Source organism: Ammodytes marinus, assembly GCF_949987685.1.
Source record: "Ammodytes marinus genome assembly, chromosome: 9".
Lineage (NCBI taxonomy): Eukaryota > Metazoa > Chordata > Actinopteri > Uranoscopiformes > Ammodytidae > Ammodytes > Ammodytes marinus.
In genome coordinates, this window is record NC_137213.1 from 1,551,692 (window position 1) to 1,573,458 (window position 21,767).

The following is a 21,767-nucleotide window of genomic DNA, read 5'->3' on the forward strand; positions in this document are numbered from 1 at the left end:
CATATAATATGGTGTATAATAGAACCGAAAAGTGTATAATATGGGAGCTTTAATGTGGGGACGAGGGAGGGGACTGCTAACTGCAGTCACTGACAGGAAGTTAGCTAAACTGACCATTCCGCTTACTGAACCTTTACAGTTTTTTTCGATCGCTAAACCACAGTGGGCACAACTGTAGCTCAATGTGCAAAACTCTAACTACAGTCTGCACTACGAACAGTCACTGGAGCTGAACAGTTCACTTCACCTGCAAAACAGGTTCAGTGCAGCAAACACTATGAACCAGCCTCATTGAGATAACACACACTGTCACTCAGAACCTGCTCAGAGTACAAACACTAGCATCAAACCCCAATACACAAATTACAAACTTTTAATCTTTACAGTTTGAATAATTTGAGTTATTTCACACAAATTACGTAATATTTTCTTTGAAAGGATGAAATTGTTTATTTTATAACATACCAGTTTTTTTAAGGAAAACAAAAATAAATGAAAATCAGAAGTTTGCTTCAATAGATACACATTTTGTATACTTTATTGAAAACATTTCCAAATGTATTTATCTGTGTAAATATTCTATAATTGTAATACAGAAATCAATTCCTGTAATGTTGTCATTTACTGTAAGGATGCAACTCTAAGCTGTTTGTTTGCTGGAAAATTCGTATTACAGATGCAACTTTAGATTTTTGCAGATTGGGTTGCACTCTCAACCCTGCCTCTCTCAATGAGAGACCATGATTCACAACAGGGTCTAGGGTTCTAGGTCTTCCTCCACACATCCACACTCTCACTGCCACTCTTCTACCTCCAACAACCTGTCTTCCTTGGTCCATTTCCAAAAAAATAAATATTTTTGCGCTTTCCCTTTTATACTGTATATATGTTCACTAACAAGTCTAAAACAAGACATCTTAGTGTTTCAGTTGAAATTGCAATCCGCAGTGTTTGAAATGCATTCATTCTGTTTTGAATGTGTGGTTTATAGTTGTGGCAGCAGTGTGTTAGCATTTGAAAAAAGTGCTGGAAATCCACAGTGTTGTGCAGGCTGTGGTTAAGCCATGAGATAAGTGTGTAGAGTTTTGAAAATTGTGTTTAAGCAATGAAAAACGATCTACAGTTTGGTCCGGATGAACCGCTGCTGTGCATACTGTTAAGAGTTTTGCACTTGTCGTTCCAGTCGTGCCCACTGTGGTTTAGCAATCATAAAAGACTAAGTAAAGCTTTATGTGTGAAAACCACTAAGAACACATGACTTGAAACATTTTCTTATTCAGGACACTTTAAACTTCAGCCTCAGTCCAAGTTTGTATTTTCTCCAGGCCAACTTTGTGAAAAGTAATTCACATTTTCTGCTTCATACCTGGTTCCACCCCAAAACAAACTGTCAACTGGATTAACTGTGAGATTGAACACGTTAGCACCTGGTGAACCCTGCACCCTCCAGGCCGTGGTGGGACTCTTCAGGATCTTATCATGATGACACAATGAATGATGCACACAGTAGATTATACTGCAGCCCACTCACCCACCCTGCCTGTCCTGTGTGTTTCCCTCAGTCTCTATTCAGACGAGGTGGATGAACGATCAGCGGCCAAGTCAGAGCTACTGTAGCTCCACTGAGCTTTTGACGACATACTATCTGCTATGTGGCCGTTCTGATGTTTGTCCTACACACTTACTTTCCCTCAACCTTTATTAGAGTAGAGCTGTGATAGGAAACAGAGGGAGACATGCTGTGTTCAAATCCCCCTACGTTCTGCTATTTAGTATGGTAGAAAAAGATTTATGATGTCCAAATTCTTGCGGTCCGATTTTGCATGCTTAATAATACTCAGATGTCTAATACACCCGGTCAAGATTGTTTGTTCTGAAAACAGCATGCTATTTTGGGTGATTCTGTCCCACAATCCAGTGCACACCGGAAGTGGAGTCACATCTATGGAGACTCCATATGAAAACAACCGGGAATGCAACAGATATGTAGGCAAGAGGCAGGTTCAAGTGGTAAGAGTTATGATGAAATAAATAAGTAAAAGTATGTCCCAATTGTAGCATAATGCATGCTATGTAGATTTTTTTTTATGGTCAGATGTATGTAGAAAAAAGAAAGAGTATGCGATTTGGAATGCAGCCGTGGTCTGTTTTTCTTGTACTATGAAAAAAGAGAAGGAGAAGACGAGCATTTTTTTCCCATCAAGTTGCAGTGCTCTTGTCAGCCACACAGAGGCACTCAAACACCACTTCCCCTTCCCACATACAGGAAGTGACACTCATTCATTGCTGGCAGTGACTGACTGCAATGCAACAAGCTTCTTTCTTTGGACAGTATTTCCTTGTCTTATTTGGCTCATGACTTTATACTGATTCATCACTTATTAATACAGTATGCATGCCCATGTCCTCTTACGCACCAAATGGAACCGTGCAGTGGCAGACGGATGGAGCCTTATTCTATAATATGCACAGACACACATGTCAATGACCTCCTACAGTCATGCCCAAAATTATTCATACACAGCAAGAGCGGTGAAGAAATTGTTAGCGGACAAACACATTAACGTTTTACAGTGGCCCAGCCAGAGTCCTGACTTGAATCCAATTCAGAATCTGTGGAGGCTAAAGATCAGGGTGATGGCAGTGAGACCCTCCAAACTGAAAGAGTTGGAGATCATTGCTAAAGATGACTGGGCAAAAAATACCAGTAGAGACATGCAAAAAGCTGGCCAGCAATTAAAGGAAGAGTTTGATTGCTGTAATAGCCAATAAAGGCTTTTTCTATTGATTATTGAGAAGGGTATGAATCATTTTGGACATGCAAATTGTTGTTCAAATGTAAATAAAAGCTGATTTTTTTTTCCACAATAATGCCTCTTGTACATGGTCTTATTATCTTCTGGGAGAAGCCTGTGTCATTTACAATCGAGAAAAAACTTGCTGGTTGAATAAAAGTAACTTTAAGTAAAAATGTACCAGGGGTATGAAGAATTTCAAGCATGACTGTATCTTACATACAGAACAATTTAGTATGGGAACCATTTATTTTCCCCACACTATGTAATTTCAACAGTTCATTTTTAGAATCCATAGTCCAATCATTTCCAATGTTGGTCAGGGGAGATTTTAATATTCTTTATGGTCCATCTTGACATTTCTCTCTGGTTGGGAAACATCCATTCCATCTTTATTTAGATGATTTTATGGAGCTGTCTGGTGTCCTTATGGAGGTTCAGACTGGGGGATCTCTGTTCTACTGATGACTGACAAAGACTTTCCTATACTGAGTAGGTTCTTGATATTATCAGCGCCATAATGACTTCTGAAAGGTTCAGTAAGCGGAATGGTTCTTTTAGCTAACTTCCTGTCAGTTACTGCAGTTAGCAGTCCCCTCCCTCGTCCCTACGTCACCACATTAATGCACTGCGATCTTCAAGCAGCGAGTTATCTAGCATCATCTCAGATCCATAAGTGTGATAAAACATGATGAAAACCATCAAAACAGACATTGGGAAGGATTTTTACCTGCTCCGCCATTGTAGGCGCATAAACATTCACCCATCTGTCACTCTGGCGTGCACCGGCAGTGAGACCATGAGTGAGACGGGTGTCGGTTTGTAGCGTTCTCTCTTGTGATTGGATATTAATTTCGGGATCCCCCGAAAAGTTTATTTGCCGATGACATGCAGAGCAGCTGACTGAGAGATCGGCTTTATGAAACGCGCACATTATGCAAGTGATCACTGTATGAATAAAGAGCGATTTAACACTTATATTAACATAAATAAAGCGCTTACTTCACCTTTAAGAACTCAACTTACTTACTGATCTGTAAGCGTCTCTCCTCAGCACTAATACAGTGTAACACACACATTAGTACATTGTGTTAATGTGCATTTGGCTGAGTATTAACCCATTTTCTTGTCAATACTGAGATATATTTTTTTATTTAATCTTTACCTAAAAAATATTTCTGTGCAATATTACGGTGAACTGAAAGATATTTGACTAATCTAATTGTGGGCAGTAGTAAGAATGATGGATGACTGCTAATGCTGTTGATACAGGTTGGAACACGTTCTCTACCTCACGTCACACTAACGGAGCAGCAAAGATATCAGCACCCTGAAAACAGGATGAAACTCAGATTTATTGGTTTACAAAGTACACAAAATTCCTTCCATATATCATTTATAGAATGCCTTCCATTATTTGTGCATCATAATGCGTTTTGAACATTAAGACTTAACATCAACAGGTGTACATGCATTATTAAATAAAGAAAAACACATTGGTATTAGAACATATAAAATTGCATAAGTCATCCTACCAGAATTGAATTTTTTTTAATAAAAAAAAGAAAGAACTACTGGCTAAGAAGAGGTTAGACAAGCAGTAAACAGAGGGGGAGATTCTAAAGTTATTTCTAGACACTTTTAAAAATTCCATTAATACAACATTTTTGTTGTACTATTCAGATGGAGAAAGCAGTCATGCTTTGTTTTTCCTGAACTGTGTGTGTGTGTGTGTGTGTGTGTGTGTGTGTGTGTGTGTGTGTGTGTGTGTGTGTGTGTGTGTGTGTGTGTGTGTGTGTGTGTGTGTGTGTGTGTGTGTGTGTGTGTGTGGAGGGGCTGGTCATACACATTATTACAACACTGTGGTCCCAAACACTTAAACAATAACACCACCCTGAGCCAAAATAAAAAGACTGCTCCAATTCAGAAATACATTAACAAAATGCATAGAAAAGTCAGCATCCAAATCCCAAGGATTTGAATCAATGGTTAACAAATGACAGTCAGCAGGGTGAGGGGGATGAGGGGAAATAAACACAACCTAAGTATATACATCCAAACAACAGTAGAGCACTATTATTACATTGTTTTGTTGCGTTGTCCCCTCTGTTTGGAGCTCAAGTTTGTTGGTGTGTGTGTGTGTGTGTGTGTGTGTTGAGGTAACACTGTCTGTGTGTTCACTTGTGTTCCAGTCGCAACAGCTGCTCCTTCCCATTGACGGTGAGTGAGCGGAGCTGTCCGTCCTCCTCCACCTCCACTCGCTCAACACCGTTCTCTACAATCCTGCAGGAAGACACAGAACACAGCGCGTTACACTAAACCTTCAACTGGAAAATGCATTGACTGTGTTGTGCACGATAACATACTGCTCTATTTCATTGTAGATGACTCTGTATACATTTGATAAAGTGATCAAGATTTAGGGGAGAACGGGGTTATACGTCACAAGGGTTGGTTGTCACAATCGTTATATCAAAGTCAAAGTCAAAGTCAGCTTTATTGTCAACACTTCACATGTACAAGACATGTAAGGGAATCGAGAAAACGCTTCCCCCTATCCCGCGGTGAACATATAAAAAGTAAAAAGTGCACAGGCACAAACAACAAATATACGAGACAACACTAAAGATAGACAATGACATATAAAATGTAAACATGTGACATCACAGAAAGAGAAATGTAGGGTGAGACAGTGAGACCATAAAACACTCTTTCTGCCTTTTCTCAGGCTAGGATGATCCGTTTTTTTTGCGATTTCAGTTCTGCTTTCTTGCCTTCTTTTTAAGATTTTTACCATTAAAATAACATTGTGACAAACAAGCCCATAGTGTGTGACAACCGACTCCTTGAAGGGATTGGTTGTCACCAGGGTTTTTCCTGCATGAGACATTTTTGGCGCCCCCCAAAGAGGATTTACCGAGCGCCAAAGGAAAATCACCAACACCAAAATGATAAAAACTGAGAATAAATGTAGCCATTGAAAACCTCTCTAAATTCAGCCCAATGTAAGTCATCCTTCTTGTAGGGCTGGGCAATAACTTGATTTTCAATTACAGCTTCCCTCAATCATGAAAACAAAAAAGCGTTCGGCTGGTCCAGAGAGTACGAGGGAGAAAAACTTATTGTGTTGTCTGAAAACACTTGAGACTCACAACTAGGGCCCGACCGATATATCGGCCGATGATAGCACATCTCCGAAAATCAACAATCGGCAAAATGGCCGCCGATTTTCTGCCAATTTTTTTTTTTTCAGTAATCATGTTGAGTGAGATGCATTGCTGCCCCGGAGGTAGCCTATTAACAGCAGCAGCAGGTGTGTTGTAATACATTGGATTAATTCACACTTGACAGTTCCCCCTGACACCAATAGCAGAGTCATCGGTCATTTCTTGACTGTTAATAGTAGTTGATATTACTATAGTTATTATATAGAATTTATATAGCGCTTTATTGGAGGTCATTCAAAAGACACTTTACATGAAACATATAGAAAATCATACTTATAGAAAAAGAAAACAAAATACAGACAAATTAAAGGCCTACTTCACCGGTTTGAATATGAAGGTGTATTGAATTCTGAGATCCTATGTAGTATAAATGTGCAAAAAAAATTTAAATTGGTTCATCCTAGCCTGAGAAAAGGCAGAAAGAGTGTTTTTTTTAACCCTATATTAATCTTACTGTGACATCACAGTAAGATAAATATAGGGTTAAAAAAAAACCTTACTTTGTAAATATTACTGTGATTTCTCCTACTGTGACATCACAGTAATATTTACAAAGTAATGTTTTTTTTAACCCTATATTTATCTTACTGTGATGTCACAGTAAGATAAATATAGGGTTAAAAAAAACACTCTTTCTGCCTTTTCTCAGGCTAGGATGAACCGATTTTTATTTTTTTTGCACATTTATACTACATAGGATCTCAGAATTCAATACACCTTCATATTCCCACCGGTGAAGTAGGCCTTTAAAGATAAGGTTTGGAGTGGAGTCAGGTGTAATTATGCTTTCTTAAAGAGGTGAGTTTTGAGTTGACTTTTGAATGAGTTTATTTAGTCTGAGATGCTGATGTTTGGAGAGAGGGAGTTCCAGAGGGTTGGGTGCAGTTACATAAAATGCTTAATGTCTGAGTTTAAAAATGCGTCATGTCACTTTAGACATATTTGTAACACTTTATTTTTTTTTAGATAATGCATATTTCAATAAATAAAAAGTTCCTGTACACTTATCGACAGTAACAAGTAATTCATATACAGTATATGTAAGGGTTCAAAAAAGTTAATTTTTTCAATATATATTTATGGGATTTAAAAAAATAATAATCGGCCGATTTAATCGTTAACGTAATTTTCCTCTGAAAATAATCGGCATCGGCACTCAAATCCATATCGGTCGGGCCCTACTCACAACAGACTAAAATAATGTGCAAAATATGTCACGCGCGGAAATGCGAGTCACATGACATATGCGACCGCCAGAGAGAGAAAAAGGGAAATGCGTCTGCACCTCAAAACATCCCGACAAATTTCTTTATTCACTTTAAGTAGAATCATAGTGGTCTTCGACCAAGCAATAAATTAATTAAAAACACTGGAGTTTAAAGCTCCTTGACTCCTGCCACCACAACAGTCAACACTGTACAATATCCAGCCAGCTCCTTGAGACATACATAAATGATGCCCTCACATTCCTGCTACCAAAATACGTGCCCTATCAACATCATTTGCAACGGTTTATTTTTATTTTGACATATTTTTTTTTTCAATTATTAAAACATGTTTAACTTATTTAGCCTATTTCTATTTTCCTTGTTTTCAGTTCAATTAGGCCTATGTTTAAAGTCATGGTGTTAATAGAAACAACCTTGTTTAAAGTTAAATGAATGCATGATGACTTTAATCAACGATTAACTGTCTTGAATAATCGTGATTACACAATGTTAATCAAAATAATCTTGATTATGATTTTTTCATAATTAAGCAGCCCTAACTTCTTGCAATTTCCATGGTTTAGATCAATGGCATTATTAAACAGGTTATCATTATTAGTATTTTGATAGAAAAGAAAAGAGTGTCACTACAACATGTATGTGACTAATAAAAAGCTTTGAATCTTTTGACTCTTAGCAGAGACTTCATGGTGGACTTTGAGAGTTTATAACTCTCAACAGACGCTCAGGGTAATTGTCTAATAACGAAAGTAGTGTTATCTTTACAAGCTGGCATTTCTATCTTCCTGTGACGTGTGTAGGTTGGCAAAGATGATATGAAGTGGCTCAAACCACGGATACTGCTGCAATATGTGAGACAAGTGAAAGGTGTGAAGCCACAGTGGCCTCCATTAGCTTGAAGCAGAGGCGGTGTGTCTCTACCTTTTAGTGGTGATCTTCCTGCCGTTGATGATCTTGGTGGAGGAGGACACAGAGCGGAAGTTTCCCCCCATGCTGACCCCCCCGCCCCCAAAGGAGGAGGAGGAGAAGGACGTGAAGCCCCCGCCTCCTCCCAGCTGGCCCATGGTGCTCATGTGACCCATGTGTCCCATTGGGCTCATAGTGCCAAAAGAACCAAACCCTGAGAGAGAGAGACAGAGACAGAGAGACAGAGACAGAGACAGAGAGAGAGACAGAGAGAGAGACAGAGACAGAGCGACAGAGACAGAGAGAGACAGAGACAGAGAGAGAGACAGAGACAGAGACAGAGACAGAGACAGAGAGAGAGACAGAGAGAGAGCGACAGACAGAGACAGAGACAGAGAGAGACAGAGAGAGACAGAGAGACAGAGACAGAGAGAGAGCGACAGAGACAGAGACAGAGAGACAGAGACAGAGAGAGAGAGAGAGACAGAGACAGAGAGACAGAGACAGAGAGAGAGACAGAGAGAGAGCGACAGACAGAGACAGAGACAGAGAGAGACAGAGACAGAGAGAGAGAGACAGAGAGACAGAGACAGAGAGAGAGCGACAGAGATAGAGACAGAGAGACAGAGACAGAGAGAGAGACAGAGACAGAGAGAGAGACAGAGAGAGAGCGACAGAGACAGACAGAGACAGAGAGACAGAGACAGAGAGAGAGAGACAGAGAGACAGAGACAGAGAGGCTCAGTTAAACAGGGGACAATGTCATACTACTGGGTAAGGTGGATTCAGCGGTTTAGTCACTGGTGTGTGTATGTCTTACCTGGATCAAAAGGTGAGAAGCCAGCACCAAAGGGAGGGAAACCGACAAAGCCCCCGTAGAATGAGCCCCCTGTCCGGCTGCGGTGTGCCTGTCTTTGTTGGTGATGGTGGTGGTGGTGGTGCCGCCGGCCGTTACCAAAGAATGGATCCTCACCAAACGGGTCTGCACCTGGGAGAAGAGAGCAGCACACACAGGGGGGTGGGGGGGGGGGGGCTGTTCAGTTAAAGCAGGACATGAGGAAGATAAACTAAAAAACTAAAACTTTCAAATCTACATTTTGGTCAAAAGCACTAAATCATTAGCAAACTTGTGATGTTTGTGATGTAACTCTATTTGAACAGTGACAGTGTACAAAAGAAAGATGAACCTTGTTTAGAGCAAGGAGAGATGCATTGTACCAGGTGTGTACTGCTATTTTCACCTGTAGTCTCTAGGCAGGTAAGAACAATAAACAGTACTAAACTAAACAAGACACAATAATATCTAGACATGGGATCAAACATTAAAAGGATAACAAGATACAATGATATAAATACATAGGATACAAAAAGTTTACGAAAAGCACCATATTACATATTTTATAAAAAATACACCCCTATCCTACTAGCACTACAACATTCTGTAAGTGTGTGCAGGTCTGTTGCGTGAGCAGCCAAACCTTTGTCAGACAGGAGAAAGGTGTGACATACCAACATAGTACAACTTACCAAAAAAGTCTGCGAAAGGATCCCTGCCGCCAAAGAATTCCCTGAAGACGTCTTCTGGGTTACGGAATGTGAATGTGTCGTGGAAATGGTCTCCATTGTGATAATGGTTCCCTAAAAACATATGGCAATTGAAACACACACGTAAACAGTGTGTAAACATAGAGCAAACCAAACTACACTAAGAATACTGCTCAGTACGTGTCTATTCTCACCAGTCCAGCAATCTATATCCATTCAATTACCCAGCAGCCACCTGTGCTGGGGCTGGACACACACACTCCATAATCATGGCTAAAACACACCTCAACTGGCCATTCATCTCAAGATGTGTTCCTAACCTCCAAAAACATTTGATCAATGGCTACACTAAGACACTGCTTTGATTGACATGATTGGCTGTCAAGTCAATGTTCAGGCCTTACTAACTTAATACTTATTACTGTGGTTTCCCCCCTAAACTATTCTATTCACTTAGTCTGGTTATGTATCAGATAAGGACGGTGTTTCCATGGCAACAATTGACAAATCCTGCTGACAACACACTGCCCGGGCGAAGAAGAAAATCCCCACCTGGATGTAACCAGTCCTCCATTGGATAACAACTACAGTGATTAATATGTTCAGTTGGCAACAAGTTATTTAACCCTAACTGATGCAGTGTATAGCTTCTTATTTCTTAAACAACCATGTCAGAAGACATGTGCTGTGGTTTAGGAAAAGATGTAACTCTGTATCAGAGGGGGAAATGATTGGCCTGTATAAGACAAAGAAAACTACTGAGGAGAAGATGAAACTAAAATCATGTTAAGAACTGTCCAACGCATTATTAAAACCTGATAGATAGTGGTGAACCATCTCTGAGGAAGAAATGTGGTCGGAAAAAATCTTTTATGATCATAATGGGAGATCACTTCAAATATTTGGTGGAATCAAAATGTAAAATATGGACAGTAGAACTCCTGTCTGTTTAACAGTGAAAGTAAGAGCATGTCCACATGGACAATACAAAGAGAACTTATACGTTCCGTATCAAAGCTAAAGGCGGTCGAACAAAATATGAGTGTGTGACTTTGTTTTGGCCAGGCAGTGTACAATGAAGGAAGAGAGAAACATGGCTGAGTGTGTGCTTTGACAGAGCTACTGAGGAACAAACAATGAGCAGTACAATGGCTTATAGAGACAGACAGCAGTTTGCTGGCTCTGCCACTATTCAACATGCTGTCACTGTAAAGGCTGGAGTGAGCATTCTGTAGTGAGCTGTACTGATGTTGTTAGTGGACACTTACCTCGCCCTGCATTGTTCCCTGTCAGCCCCTCTTTGCCATAGCGATCATATAAGCTCCTCTTGTTGGCTGAAGGGAGGAAAGTCAACAAATCTCACTATAGAAACACTACATTGACATAGACAGGTCAAAGGTGGAATCACACATTCTGGAGAATGTTTGTTGACAAAATCAGTGAATACTCTATCTCCTCACAATCTGCTACCTGTCCGTACTGTGTGTGTGCTGCTGTTAATACACAGCCCAGGCTCTGTAAATTGGTACGTAAACAAAGGAAATGTAAACAAAGTGGGCCTGCTGTGTTTCCAGTGTTTCCCACACATAGGCTGTATGTGTACAGTCGGATCAAGGTAAAGACATTAACGCCACCTAACCCCTACTTCATTCCTCTGCAAAGTCCATCAGCAACTAAGGCTAGTTAGCTTAGCCGAGCCCAAACAAGGACACCTGCTTAGAGAGGTCAGTGTGCTCCCAACTACAGGTCAGATCTCCTGTGAGAGATGTGCCCGCCCTTTGTCATATAAAGAACCTGTCAAAGAACGTCACTGGGATAAATAGAAGAGAAAAAAACAGCACGTTACATGGTGATGTGTTCAAGTGCTGTTGGTTAAAATGAAAATTTGAGACAGCTCATCATGATTAGTTCAAAGTGAACCCGTAAAAAAGTAGTGTTAGGCGAGAAACTAAAACAAAAAGGCTACAGCTGCTGCTGAAGTAGTAAATAGAAAAAACATATCAAACGGCCAACCCAGTTACACAAAGGTAACACTGTGTAGCGGGTATAATTTGAAGACGATTAAAAGGTATCAAATTGGATACTGTCCAACCGTATAGTCTGGTTTGTTTAATATGTAAAAAGATATTCCTATCTAAATGATTTAACATAATTGACTCATTGTTTATCAATAAATGATAAAACTTAGTTTGACTCATTTATTATTCAACCCGCCCATCACACTCAGCAACCTGACCAACGCAATTACATTCTCAACCTGTGCCAAACCCTTTGCATACATAGTCTAGGCTGTGTATTAACACCAGATTAGTGTTTTAGCACACTCACGGTACAGACAAAAAGCAGATTTTCACTGATTTGGACCAAAAAGTGATTTGGAGTAACCAACATTCTCCAGAATAGCTTAGCCCAGCTTTAAGCAATGAGCTCAGAAACAGTGAGAGTATAGTGTTGTTGCTATGAGCTTCACTAACTATTACAAACCATCTGACAGGACTTCATAAGCCTCCGACAGCTCCTTGAACTGCTTCTCAGCCTCTTCTTTGTTGTCGGGGTTTTTATCAGGATGCCACCTCAGGGCTGCCTTCCTGTACCTGCAGGGGGGAACACACACACACACGATGGCTGCTTAACAAGACTAAATAATGTCAATATTAGGGGTGACGAAAAATCTATATTGCGATATTCGTACAGGGGCCTGTTTCAGGTAGCTGGTTTTGAGGCAACCCAGAGTTTGTTCGCTCTGAGTTAGTGGAAACTCTGGGTTTTCCGTTTCAGGTAGCAGGTTCAGCGCAACCGAGAGTCTGTTACTGCGGCAACATACGCCGTGGGTCTAACCTGCTCGGGAGGTGGTTAGACCTACCCTGAGTTTGTTTTCACTTTACGCTGCAGCTCCGACTGAAGAAAGAGTGTCACTGTCACACGCGTCCCTGTACAGTTTGAAGCAAAATCACTCCATAGAAATCTCCATCGGGATGTTTTTATCATTTCCTGATGATTTTACGTTTGACCGATCATTTATCTGATCAGTAGCCTTGTTCTCAGCCCTCGGTCCGTTCATATAGGCGGCCACCTTACACATCGTGACATGCTCTACATTCAGATTAATAAACCTATTTGTATTGTATGTTTTTTAACGTATGTGCCACTGAACAGATTTATGTCAGGTGGATTCATGTAACGCTGCGGCTGCACGCGATTGTTACTGTTCACTTGTGCGATCCTAAAGTCACAGACGAGCCTCGTTAAATAGCCTAATATGAATATAAAAATTATATAATAATTTAAACTGTGATCACTTGAGGAAAATGGATCTGGTAATAAATCAATCAGGCTCTTCAATGGAAACTGTCACCTTATGTGTCAGACGTTAATGTCTTTCACTCCCCATTTAAAAGAAGCGACAGTCTGTTTACTGCACAGTGGGCTATTAGGCTATAGCTTCCCAACATATTATACAGCGAATATAAAACACTGTCAGAAATGCTGTGCCGCGCCAGCTTTATTACTTTACTGCTGATATGCGTAACTTTTTAAAATAGACTATGGCTTCTCATACGGAAGCGAAATGATTGCTCTGTTTTTTTCTGAATTGCCGAGGAGATTAGATCAGAGTTATGAGACAATATCCCGTTAATTCTTCTCCATACCATAAACTCATTCGTTAATATTTCTAACTCCAGTGGGAGTAGCGGAGAAGTTTTTTTTTTTGAGAAGTGGAGAAGTGGGAGGATCACGCATTTGTTTCTTCTGTTTCCATGGTGAATCATGTTATCAGCGATCCATTGACGATGGCTTTTATGCACACGCTCCACCCAGAGTGAACACGCTCAGAGTTGATTGACCCAACGCTGATCCACTGTTCTGAAACCCAAAACCCAGAGTTGCTCATCAACCCTGCGCTCTGAGTTGACCAACTCAGAGCGCAGGATTAAACTCAGAGTATGTAAAACCAGCTACCTGAAACAGGCCCCAGGGCTCCAAGGTGGGCACACCTGCGCCCAAAAATCTATGGAGTGTGCCTAGATATTTTCACTGGTCGCACCAGTGCACCTGAAATTTATCACATCATATTAAATGTAATATTGGGTATAGTACTGCTCGATTAATCTAATCACGATGTGAGCTAGTGCAATTACATAACCGCAGAAATGGCTGCGATTGCAATTTATTGTTAATATACACTCACCGGCCACTTTATTAGGTACAGTGGTTCATTTTCTTGTTAACACATATAACTAATCAGCCAATCACATGTCAGCAACTCAATGCATTTAGGAATGTAGACCTCGACGGGACAACTTATTGAGGTTGACACCGAGCAACAGAATGGGTTAGAAATGGGTTTTAAGTGACTTTGAACATGGCAATTTTGAGGGTGCCAGGAGGGCTGGTATGAGTATTTCAGAAACTGTTGATCTACTGGGATTTTCACTCCAAACCATCTCTAGGGTTTACAGAGAATGACCCGAAAAAGAAAAATTATCCAGTGAGCGGCATTTGTGTGGACGTAAAATGCCTTGTTGAAGTCAGAGGTCAGAGGAGGATGGGCATACTAGTTTGAGATGATAGAAAGGCAACAGTAACTCAAATAACCACTCGTTACAACCAGGGTATGCAGAATACCATCTCTGAACGCAAAACACGACCAACCTTGAAGCAGATGGGCTACAGCAACAGAAGACCCCACCGGGTGCCACTCCTGTCAGCTAAAAACAGGAAAATGAGGCTACAATTCTCACAGGATCACCAATATTGGACAATAAAAGATTGAAAAATCATGCCTGGTCTGATGAGTCTCAATTTCAGTTGTGACATTCAGATGGCAGGTTCAAAATTTGGCGTAAACAACATGAAAGTATGGATCCATCCTGCCGTGCACCATCAACCATGCCATGTTCAAAGTCACCTAAACCCCCTTTCTTCCCCATTCTGATGCTCAGTTTGACTTCAGTACATTGTCTTGACCACGTCTACATGCCTAAATGCATTAAATTGCTGCCATGTGATTGGCTGATTAGCTTTTTGTTTTTATAAGCCATTGAACAGGTGTACCTAATAAAGTGGCCGGTGAGTGTATGTGTGCACATGTCTGTAAATGTTCCAACCGCTCCTCTGTTCTTTTAGTAGCGCCCCTCAGCTCCTCTGACAGTGTGTGTGTGTATGTGTGTGTATCTGTAGCCGGTGAGTAAAACAAACAAACATGGACGCCGACGGGCAGCAGCAGCCAAGCCAACGCTACACTGTGGCGCAAAACAAGCGCAACATGTACTCTATGGGGATAGTTAGGAGTCAGGTACACCAACGTTGAAAAGTTATAGTCGCAACATCACGTGGTGACCGGTGGCAACCTCTTATAATAGGTCCATGGTGGCAGTCTAGCAACAACACATGAGAGCGCAGAGAAAAGTCAGATGAATGCATGAGAGTGAAGCCCCATGCAAGTTTCACTAGCTTGACACTGCTACTGTCTTTGCACTTTGGAGGAATGCATTTATTTTCATGGGGGGATTTTTATTTATTTATTTTGAAAACAGTAGGCCATAGGCTACTAGCCTATTACAAGTTTTATTTTTTATATTTTCAATGATTCTTAATATGAGCATGTTTTAAATTGAGATACAGGTTTCAAAGCTATCAATATTCTCTAATTTTCCTCGAAAACCAAGCCAGTAGAATCATATTACCATTTATTTATTATATATATATATCGCATCGCATATCGCAATATTGGCCTCAATAATCTCAATCACACTTACTCTCCAAATCGTGCAGCACTAATTGGGTGCACCCAAAATATATGCTGGTGCACCAATGAAAAAGTTAGTCTGGAGTAGGGATGATAATTAATCGATAATTGTTCGTTAAGAATACTGTCGATCACGTAACATTGTTATCGATCATATAGCCGTTGTGTTGCACAGTGTGAGTCCGGCAGCACAGCAATGAGTTTCACTATGTGGCAGCACCATAGACTGTATGGGCAGCAATTAAACATCCTACCAGCAGGGGGAGATACTTAACTAGTAGTAGGAGACAACAGAACAGGCTCAGGCAGCAGCCTGCAAGCTGCCGTAGATGTCAAAACATAAACATGAAGAAGTTAAACCTGCAGTGTGTAGAATTTTGGGTTTTATTTCCTAGCAGATTTTGTAGAAAGTAATTATAATATCCATAAGTACATTTAATTTAGTGCATAATAGCTGATTTTTTTTTTGGATTATTTATTTTTCCCTTAAAAAGGGTCTCATATATGTCCATATTTCTGCATATCTTGGACCAAGGCCTAGTGACGCCATCTTGAAAGTGTCATAGTTGGAATGTCATCAGGTGCATTGTTTAAAATTTAGAATTGTTCTTGTCCTTGAAGGCCACTGTAGCTTCTGTTATTATTCGAAAGGGGTGGGGTTACCCAGGGAGTGTTGCATTCTAGAACTTTGTAGAACTTTCTTGATGTCATATTACACACTGCACCTTTAAAAAGGCGAAGTTTGGCATCGGACAGCTTTTAGAACCGAAAACAACTAAGTTCATTAAGCATTGTGAAACCTTGTATAAGTACAACACTTAAACAAACCGAATTATGTACCACTTGTACATTGAAGCCTACATCCGACCCTGTTTAACGTCACGTTAGCGCCGCTAGCATTAGCTGCTAACTTTAGCGTCTATGCTTTCCTACTTCGCCTTCATCAGGGAACTAATTTGCACATTTTAGATGATGATTAGATGAAGTAACGTTAGGTCCTTTACCACTCAGAGAAACGTGCCGTGCCCTTATGCAGTCTTTGGCAGCATCTTAGGAGGCGCATATGTGTTTAAACTTTAAAGGTATCGTATCATTGGCTCCTTGTTGGCTCATAGCCTCGGGCTTTCACCAGCGCCGCATTTTATTATTATTTTATTTTAAAAAGTTGCCTTGTCTTAATAGATTGTTGTTTGCCTCGAAGATCTTGGAATAAAGATGTAATTGAGTAAAAACCTCTTGTATACAGTCTATGGTAAAAACGCTGTATTTTGGATGTTCTGTTGGCATTTTTTAATATGTAAAAAGATAACGATTAATCGGTAATTAATCGCTAATTTTCCCGATGATCGATCAATGAAATTTCTTAAAATGCCCATCCCTAGTATGGAGCCCTGCTGCAACTCTCTTGCGACACGATACGCTAGCACCAAATATAGAGTTCAATTGTTTTTAATTAGCCCATTAATCTGTCCGGCTCTAATTGTAGTTCACAACCCGTTTAAAACCTGAATGTTTTCCCTCTAAAATAGATACTGGAGCTGATATCTCCAAAATACTGTAAGTATCACAATATCTTAACGCTGGATATTTGAACACAGTCCTTCCCTCATTGAAATGACTGGAGGTTGTGAGTTGTAAAAATAGGCCTTAACACTCCAGCCTGCAGCATACTGATGACGTCATTTTCTTCTCGCAGCTCTGTCATCGAGAACTTTGTTCTTTCTTCACGCGGAGTATGTAACAGGCTTTAGATGACGGACCGCAGATTTACTCTATTATTTAGTGCCCACTCAATACTTGTGTTGTTCCTAGAAGTTTCATATTGTTACTAGCACAGCATTGGGATAGGTTTCACAGCTGAGATTGATAATGCTTGGATTAAACTCACGCTTTCTTAATGTCATCTGCAGACACATCTCTCCGTACTCCTAACACCTGGTAGTAGTCCACCATGATGAGTGGATGGAGGGAGAACCTTCACAGCCTGCTGCACCTACAAGGACAAAGACAGCTGCTTATACAACACACACATAGTGAGACAGAGAGAGAGACAGAGAGAGAGAGAGAGACAGAGAGAGAGACAGACAAGGACAAAGACAGCTGCTTATACAACACACACATAGTGAGACAGAGAGAGAGAGAGACAGAGAGAGAGACATCAGACAGAGAGAGAGACAGAGAGAGAGACAGACAAGGACAAAGACAGCTGCTTATACAACACACACATAGTGAGACAGAGAGAGAGACAGAGAGAGAGACAGAGAGAGAGACAGACAAGGACAAAGACAGCTGCTTATACAACACACACATAGTGAGACAGAGAGAGAGACAGAGAGAGAGACAGACAAGGACAAAGACAGCTGCTTATACAACACACACATAGTGAGACAGAGAGAGAGAGAGAGAGAGAGAGAGACAGAGACAGAGAGAGAGACAGAGACAGAAAGAGAGAAAGACATCAGACAGAGAGAGAGACATAGACAGAAAGAGAGAGAGACAGACAAGGACAAAGACAGCTGCTTATACAACACGCACAGTGAGACAGAGAGAGAGAGAGAGAGAGAGAGAGACAGAGACAGAGAGAGAGACATAGACAGAGAGAGAGAGACAGAGACAGAAAGAGAGAGAGACAGAGAGACAGACAGACAAGGACAAAGACAGCTGGTTATACAACACGCACATAGTGAGACAGAGAGAGAGACAGAGAGACGGACAGAGAGACAGACAGAGACAGAGAGATACAGAGACAGAAAGAGAGCGACAGAGAGAGAAAGAGATAGACTGATAGGCCTTTCACACCGCCGCAAAATCGGCGCTAGTTCTGGGCTTGTTCGGAGTTAGAGCCAGTGTTTTGGTTTCACACCGCCAGAGAGCCTGCTCCGGGCCGTAAAAACCGGGGGAACTCATACCCCAGGATTGAGCAGGGTTTGATAAGAACTGCTTGCGCGAACGGTTGGGGGAGGGATTATCCTGACCAACCAGAGCAACTCAAACCTCATGCCCGCCATATTTAAAAACACCGCTACTACGAGACGTAAACATAACATAATTACCGAACGTAGCGATCAAATTGACCGGCGAGAATACGCTGTATGGGTCCTGTTTGCTTAAGAAAGCAAAGCGAGAGCCAACAAGTGTAAAAATAAGACGTATTCGCCGCTGTTGTTGTGCTTAAAGCTAGCGGTAGCTTTAGCGTTAGCCACAAGAGCAGCGGCGTCGGGTGACGTACACACACGTTTACAGTGACGTCATGACGTTGCTCTCTTGCCGGCTCCATGGCTGTCTCCGGTCGATGTGAAACCAACCGGTTCATAACTGGGATAAGGCTGTAACCAGTTTTGAACTGACCCCAACACCAGCCTGGAACTGACTCTTGGTTCATTTTGGTGTGAAAGGCCTAAGAGAGACAGAGTACACACAAACGGTTCAAATGAGATTAGCAGAGCATCAGCAGCCCACGACCAGTGGCTTTCAAAGTCAGATGGAAAGATGGAACACTACTTGGGCCAAAATGCAGATTTGGTCTAGTGTTTATTTTGAAAAGTTACGCACACTGTTTTGGTTCATGTCACTTCCGTTTGATTGACACATGGGTGTGGTTCAATCTATATACCTGGGCACTCGTGGCGGGCGGGAGTTAAGAGACAAAGGGGGTTAGTGGCGCTCCTGATTACATTTTCTGTTTACCGTCAAACTCGTCAGACCATAGTCAAACAACCGTCAGTAACAACAGTTAATCTTTTTAAAAAATGTTTTCAATACCCTCTAGATGATTCATCAGTTGTCATTCTGCCTTCATTTGTTAAATTCTCAAACTATATTCATCACCGAACTTGGATTCATTGATTGACGCGTAACTGCCTGGAGCCCACCTAAGCCTTTTAGGAAGGCTGTCGCTATACGACTTATTCCTTATGTCATTTTTTATTTGATGAGAATAAGATAAATGAGGTTAAAATCCCAGGCAACATTAAAGATGATTGTGGTGGACTGACCTACCCACCACAGCAAAGATTTCACTGCTTTTTTTAAATAAAAGTTAATTGACAGAAATTGCATGTGTTAACTTATTTTGTGAGCTTCTCATAATCAGAGAAGCACATTGTCAGCACATTTGTAAAAAAATATCTCTGTGTCTTTAGGTGAGGTTGGGTCCAATGTGACAGTGATTCTGGAGGCGGCTTGCTGTGAAAATCACTTCTAGTCAAAATCATTGAATATGATCCGACGCTTATTGTACGTACTGCGTCTGTGTTTATGCACAGCCTAGACTCTGTATACAGTATTGCTGTAAATGAAGTGTCAGACAAACACCAACATGGAACTGATGTGACTGTCAGCACTAAGAGGCCAGTTCACTATGTCATTTCGTCTGAGTTTTCAGAAAATCAGAACATTCATGATTCCAGTTTCCAATAAGCCAATATTGTGGACATCTTGGTTTTGAAAAAAATGGCGACCTTTAAACACTCATTTCTAAATATCTTATCTCCTAGATTATCTAGAATCAAGATTGCATTAGCCAAATCTGCCTCTTTGGGGGAAAGAAATCCAATGATGAATACAAATATATACACATGGTCAATAATGCATTTTGGATGGCGAGCTTACATTTCCTATACACAAAGCAGAATTTATTTTGCAGAGCAGAGCTTTTCTTACATCCCTGTGGAGGTTGGGGACTTGAACCCAAGTGGTTCAAATGTTCAAATCCCCCCAAAATTTCCCACAAAGCCTTTTTTTGGGCCATAGTGGACTGGACTATATGAGCAGGAGACTGAATTGTCTTGTGGACTTTTTTGGGCCGAACAATGTCTATGAGCTGAGAGTAGTTAAAGGTGGGATAAGCAATTCTGAAGAATGTTTGTTGACAAATTCCCTTTTTGTCAAATCTGTGAATATCTCCTCACAATTGGTTTCTTGTGCGTGCTGTGATTGTGCTGAACAAAAAGCCTAGGCTGTGTATTAACAGACCAGTTTACAGAGCCTAGGCTGTGTATTAACAGACCAGTTTACAGAGCCTAGGCTGTAAATACTTTGTTTCTCTGCGCACTCACAGTCAGGAAGCAGATTGTGAGGAGATAGTCACTGATTTGACAAAAAGGGATTTAGTCAACAAACATTGTCCAGAAACAAAGACTACACCTTAATACAGTGGTGTTCTCTCCTCACGCTGTTACATGAGAATTATGAATGTGTAATGCAAACACAATGGTTCTGTTTAACAACAGTTCCTTTCTACTGATACAGCGTTTGGTACACAGCCTGTCTTGTAGGCCTACTACAGAACACAATGAAGACATTCAAGAATCAAAACGGCCTTTTTGATGACGAAGTCGATGTCGTAACATTGTGTTTATCATATCACTTATCCCAGTATATGTAGTCCTACTACAGTCTCTATTCACACTAGAGATTATACACACAGTGTATGAGACACGGTGCATGTTGTAATGATTTAAATTCCATGGAGGCCAATTTATAGTTAGGTAGGTGGATACCAGATGACATCAATACGACTCGTCTGTATTGATTCTCTCCATATATAAATGTTCAACCCGTAACAAACGTGGTAGGGCTGCTGGGAATGGAAACTCAATACTTTGAATATGTACTGCAAGACTGCGACAATTCAAAGTAAATGAGCTAAAAGCATGATAAGCTGTCGTGCGTCCAGCTCTCCCCGCTTTCTGAGCTTGTTTATCCGGCTGTGACCCAGAACGGCTGCCGCTACCCGGTTCATTCATAAAAAGGGAAAGGAACCGCAACGCTAACGGGAATGGTTTACTGCACAGTCTTAGGACATAGATATATGTCCATCGATTCCAGTATCACTGAAACGGTTTTGTCTGGTGGCGGTAGCATCTGTTAGCCGCTCACCTAGCTCACCTATCATAAGCTGGTTAGAGCGTTAGCATAGCCCTATTCAGATGTAAACATCATTAGCCACATTAGCTCTGCTCTCAAATACACTTACCCAATTAAAGTTCGGCTGTCCGTGGTGCCAGTGTACGTGTAGGACAGTCGGTCTGTTATTTCCTTTGTAACAAGCTAAACAAGTTAATTCATGTTCAGCGGTCTGCAGCTTCTCAGATTAGACGCAACGTCCTGTTTATCACTTCTTCATCACCCTCCATTGAGCGTTCATACAGCTCACAGGCGCAGTACTGCCCTCTAGTGGACACAGCCAGGTGTGGCAATGGACAAAAGAAATGAGCATTATCGTCCTCAAAATACAAAAGCTATCAAAGGTCAATACAGCCCCATTCCATTTCCCTTCTTTCAGGAAACACTAACAATGAAAGAATGACTGCAA

At 41.0% G+C, this 21,767-nt stretch overlaps 1 protein-coding gene across 1 annotated transcript; it reads right to left on the reverse strand.

The window, feature by feature from the left end:
• Positions 1 to 4,512: 4,512 nt before the first annotated feature.
• Positions 4,513 to 21,563, reverse strand: dnajb6a (DnaJ heat shock protein family (Hsp40) member B6a). Its single transcript, XM_080034680.1, has 8 exons — positions 21,429 to 21,563; positions 17,340 to 17,444; positions 12,187 to 12,296; positions 10,971 to 11,036; positions 9,685 to 9,795; positions 8,978 to 9,145; positions 8,173 to 8,371; positions 4,513 to 5,078 (listed from the first exon to the last, which is right to left on the reverse strand). The coding sequence occupies exons 2-8, from the start codon at positions 17,402 to 17,404 to the stop codon at positions 4,973 to 4,975; spliced, it is 825 nt and encodes a 274-aa protein (XP_079890806.1). The 5' UTR covers positions 17,405 to 17,444; positions 21,429 to 21,563; the 3' UTR covers positions 4,513 to 4,972.
• Between the last annotated feature and the right edge of the window lie 204 nt (positions 21,564 to 21,767).